At 38.6% G+C, this 5392-nt stretch overlaps 1 protein-coding gene across 1 annotated transcript; it reads left to right on the top strand.

Annotated features, from left to right (window-relative positions):
• LOC110437515 lies at nt 3822-4848 on the top strand. Its single transcript, XM_021465986.1, has 3 exons — nt 3822-4071; nt 4224-4428; nt 4830-4848. The coding sequence occupies exons 1-3, from the start codon at nt 3822-3824 to the stop codon at nt 4846-4848; spliced, it is 474 nt and encodes a 157-aa protein (XP_021321661.1).

Genomic DNA, 5392 nt, shown 5'->3' with positions numbered 1-5392 from the left:
AATTTCTAGGCTCCTGACCATGATTTCCAATAATAGATAGTAAGCACTATATATGAAATATAATGCATGTAATTTCTAAAATAAGGTGTTCATGATTATTTGAGCACAAGGACACTGCAAATAATGGGATTTTGAAACTCAAATGGTTCAAATAAATTTGTAATGCAACAAAATTTCTTTCACGCGAAGCGAGTTGTCGTAGCTTTCTTTTGAATAGAGACTGAGGGGTCCCATATTTCTTTTTTTCACTTTTCACATTAATATGTAACTGAAGTGCATGAAACATCTTTACCATTGTTGGCATTTCTTAGCATCACTACTAGAATGATACTAGAAATGTTATTGTAATTTTTAACTTGTCACTAATACAATAGCCACCTTTTATTAACTTATACATCCCCAGCAATTGAGCTAGAAGTAATATTGGTATTAATCTATGATTTTATGTGACCAGGAGGAATTATAAAGATGAATATAAATATATAAATGAATAAGAGTAATTCTGCAAACAAACAGATAATTATACTATTGTAGCATTTTACCTAGAGTATTACTAGGTTGTGAATTTATAATTTTACCACTGGGAACATATAAATATATATGCATGAATATATAGTATTGATAACTATACTTTATATATGAGAGATTTAATCAATATCATACACTATACTCAAAACAGGGGTAAGTCACATGATAAAGATATATATATATGAATGATAAGTATAGATCAAGCATCATAATAGATAAATAAGTAATTACTCATAGCTCTCTATCTATAGCAATAGCCTAGTCGAACTAGAATATTAGAAGAATAATTCCTAAGTCATACTATAACTACTATCAACACATACATCAATTAGTGCAAGAATATCTAGCAATCATTGATAAGAATTAACAACAGGGAGTTTGGAAACAGATTCTACACAACCATTGCGATACTCTATGTAAAGGGAGAGAACTATAGAAGAATCAATAGGTCTGTCACACCTACGAACTACCTCAGAACCTGATATATAGAGTGCATCCGTAGATATACAATATCTAGCACCACGCTTACATAATGCATACCACTTAACCTGTATACTTTAATGTAAGCGCTATACGATTTTATGTATAAACATAAAAATAAACTCACTATGCTAAACATATAATCAAAGTGGACATTGAATGTCGCAATCAAGAACATGGATGATATGAATACTAATGTTGCCATAAACAATGTAGCAAGCACACAAAGATGGTGGAGAATACAAAGGGAGAGGGGTACAAAGAATTATACCTAGCAACTTTTGGAATCCAAGCTTATAATCTACTTGTCTCCTTCTAAACCTAAACTAACTAGCTAAGCCCTAGAACTAGATGAACTCTGAGAAATTAGGATTTCTGACTCTGGATGACTTGATCTCTAATGACTTATGCCTTTAGGTGAGGGGCTAGATCTGGTTATATAGCCCTGGAGAATCATCGTGAGCCCTTGGATCGAACCGACCTTAACATATGGTGGAGATGCATCCTTGGAGTCGGTGGAGGAAGCTTCTGGAAGGAGGAGGTGAACAGGCTCAGGGGCAGGCCAGCCCTAGGGTGAGATCGGCTGGCCCCCGACATAATTCTTTCGGGGCCTGCTTTAGCATGGTGACTTCTTGATCTTTCTAGAGTATTATCTAATAATTTTCGCGGAGTAAGTCAGTTGTTTTATTTGAAGAATAGATCCTCCTTGTTTGTTTTTCAGAATAATCCTACAGAAGATAATAATTCATTAAAACTTATGGAATCGGTTAGTTTAAACCTTAAACTTATGTAGATTCATTCATTTATATTCTTTCTCATGTTTATTCAATTATAAATTATTGACATTATGTACCGTCAACAACCAATTTATATACATTATCATTATATAACCAAAACCCACAAATAGGATTAATGCACCTATAATATTTTTGTGTATATGGTGAAATTTGACCATAATAATTGGTTTTTTTACCTTTTTTATCATATTTTTTTAGAGCGGGTCGTTTGCACCCTCTAGTTTATAAGTGGATCCCTCTTCAAAGACTCCAACAAGGGGTGGCATGCAGCACTCTAAAAAGCTACGTATACACCGAGCCTCCCTCCTGTATAAACTTGGCGCGCTATGAGTGATGTACCGGGTCGCTTGACGGTCCGGGATGTGGTAACGATCTTTGTACCTTTCACGGGTGGCCGTAGAGAAAAATTGAAACACCTTCGCATTTAATCAGTTCATCATCCAACGCCGCCAATTAACTCGGCAAACGTGCATCGGACAGGCGGACAGGTCTCCCTCTGGTACCACCGCGTGATCCAGCTTGTCCCAGTAGCAGATGGGTTCACTCCCTTGCAGGCCCAGTAGGCTGCTGCTTGTTGCGTCATTGGCCACGGGGTGGGACGTGTGATTTGGCCCAGGTCCCCTACGAGACGTTGCTCTCATTTTTTTTCTTCCTCCCCTGTCCCCACTCCTTCCTCCAACCAGCAGACTTATTAAATAATAATAATAATAATAATAATAATAATAATAGTAATAATAATAATAGTAGTAATAATAGTAATAGTAATAATAATAGTAATAGTAATAGTAATAATAGTAATAGTAATAATAGTAGCAACAATAATAGTAGCAATAACAATAACAATAACAATAACAATAACAATAACAATAACAATAACAATAACAATAACAATAACAATAACAATAACAACAACAACAACAACAACAACAACAACAACAACAACAACAACAACAACAACAACAACAACAACAATAATAATAATAATAATAATAATAATAATAATAATAATAATAATAATAATAATAATAATAATAATAATAATAATAATAATAATAATAATAATAATAATAATAATAATAATAATAATAATAATAATAATAGTGGAAAAGTGTAGGAGAGGGGAAGGAAGACAAAGGGTTTGTTTGGTTAGAGCAACTCCAAGTGTTTGGCAAACATCACTTGGCAAATCTCTAGTTTTGCCAACTCTAAAGCACATTTGCCAAGTGCAAAAATAGTCCTTCTCCAACAGTTAGCTATTTAGGCTTGGCAAATTAAAATTTGGTGGCCCACATGTCTAAAATATTTGGGCTGGCCGGTTCTCCTATTGCTCGATCGTCGTCCGCGCTAGGGTCTGCGTTCGACCGCGCGACAGGGACGCGTCGCTCCTCCTTCCGTCCTCCGCGCGCGCAGCAGAAGCCGATCGATGGAGCGCCGCCGTGACGACGACCCCGTAGGTACATCATCGCCCCTCCCTCCATCGATTCGTACCTCTGCCACCGCCCCTCCATGACGACAACGCTTCCTGACTCTATCTTCTCCCAATCAGAAACCCAGCCTAGGAAGAGATCTCGTGGTCGGAGAGAGCTAGATGAATCTTCATCCGATGACGATGACCTTCTCCTGTCCTCGGTTGCTCAAATTGTGAGTAATCTTTCCAACGACGACGAAAGAAAGCCTGGTGGCTCCGTCCCTGGTCATCGAGTTATTTATCGCGATAGAGAAGGCGGCCATGACCGGATGTACCAAGATTATTTGACGGACAATGCAACGTACGACCCTGATATATTCCGTTGAAGGTACATGAGTTCATCTATCACATCATATTTGTTTATAATATTTGTTTTGTCATTTTGTTTTTTGCTGAAATATGTAATATGTTACTTCAGGTTCCGGATGTCGAAGAATCTTTTTCTACGCATAATGAACGAAGTTGAAGCGCACGATGACTACTTCGTCCAGAAAAGAAATGCAGCCCATATACTTGGTCTGAGTTGCTTTCAAAAGGTCACTGCCGCAATGCGGATGCTCACATATGGACTTCCAACTGATGCTATAGATGAGTACATTCGCATTGGCGAAAGTACTGCACTGGAGAGCCTTCGCAAGTTTGTTGCTGCAGTGGTTGACATTTTTGAAGATGAATACCTGAGGTACCCCAATGAGAAAGACACAACACGCCTACTAGCATTGGGTGAGAAGAAAGGTTTTCTTGGAATGTTAGGATGCATTGACTGTATGCATTGGACATGGAAGAACTGTAAACAAGGTCAGTACAAGGGGCATGTGGACAAACCCACATCATCCTGGAGGCAGTTGCTTCGGACGATCTTTGGATCTGGCATGCCTTCTTCGGGATGCCTGGCTCGCACAATGACATCAATGTCCTTCACCGGTCCCCTTTGTTTGCAAACTTGGCAGAATGCACAACTCCACAGGTTAATTATACAGTTAATGGGCATGAATATACGATGGGGTATTATCTTGCAAATGGAATATACCCATCGTGGGCTACATTAGTGAAAACCATCAATCGTCCAGCGGGGAACAAGGAGAAATATTTTGCGAAGGCACAAGAAGCAGCAAGGAAGGCAGTGGAGAGAGCTTTTGGTGTTCTTCAAGCAAGGTTCGCCATTGTTCGTGGACCGGCTCGTATTTGGGACATAGAGACTTTAACATTGATCATGAAGGCTTGTATTATCATGCACAACATGATAATCGAGGATGAAGGGCATGTGGATCCTAACGGGTGTTTCGATGAGGAAGATGAAAATGTGGAGCCCGAACATGGCCAGCCCTCTCGTACACTACAGGAATTTATTGAGGTGCACCAAAGGATCAGAGACCCCGAAACACATGGCCAACTCAAAGACGATCTCATTGAGCATCTCTGGAACAATCACCCTGGTTTATATAGCTACCAAATTTAAAAACATATGCAATCAGTACCTTCATTTTTAATGTAATGAGATGCTATCAAATTCATTTGTCATGCACTGTTTGTTTTTTGAGAAATATTGTGTGCAGTCAATCTGTCATTTTCTGAATGAACACAAACTGAAGGTACCAGTACATAGACATAAACTCAAATAAACTAAGATAGCTTAGACTGAAATAAACTAAGATACATTGAAATATTTCATTTGTAAAATAAACTAATTTTCAATTTTCCTCAGTTATTCATGCGACGAGCGATGATCTTCTTTTGCATCATCTCACAGTATTGCAGCTGCATCGAGTGGAGCTTGCTCTTGTCCACTTGCATGATTTCTTTTTCTTCTTTCATCAACTTCGCTTCTGCGAGTTTGGCTTCAGTTGCGGCTCTCTCCTTGTCTACCTCTACTGCAGCCTTGTCTACCTCAATTGTTTGCTTGAATCTCTCCTCTCTCGCCTTCTCTTTTTCTTTGTCCATAAACTCCTTCTTTGCCCACATCTTTTCTATAGCCTCCAAGTAAAGTACAGCAGCCTCCCCTCGCCTAAGATTTTGCTTTGACTTCTTGATCCCTTCTGTTTTCTTTCTTGGTTCAGCCGGCTCATCATCTACATCTATTGCTACTTCATTGATGGGTGATTCCTCATCTCTTGGGCTC

This window comes from Sorghum bicolor, chromosome 8, assembly GCF_000003195.3.
Source record: "Sorghum bicolor cultivar BTx623 chromosome 8, Sorghum_bicolor_NCBIv3, whole genome shotgun sequence".
NCBI classification, from domain to species: Eukaryota; Viridiplantae; Streptophyta; class Magnoliopsida; order Poales; family Poaceae; genus Sorghum; species Sorghum bicolor.
This window is presented reverse-complemented; position numbering and strand designations above follow the sequence as displayed.

What these genes read in the sequence shown, in the direction of transcription:
- LOC110437515 (XM_021465986.1), top strand. Translation starts at nt 3,822, where the DNA reads ATGCGGATGCTCACATATGGACTTCCAACTGATGCTATAGATGAGTAC. An exon ending in ATGGAAGAACTGTAAACAAG is followed by an intron (nt 4,072 to 4,223) that starts GTCAGTACAAGG and finishes CAAACTTGGCAG; the next exon opens with AATGCACAACTCCACAGGTT.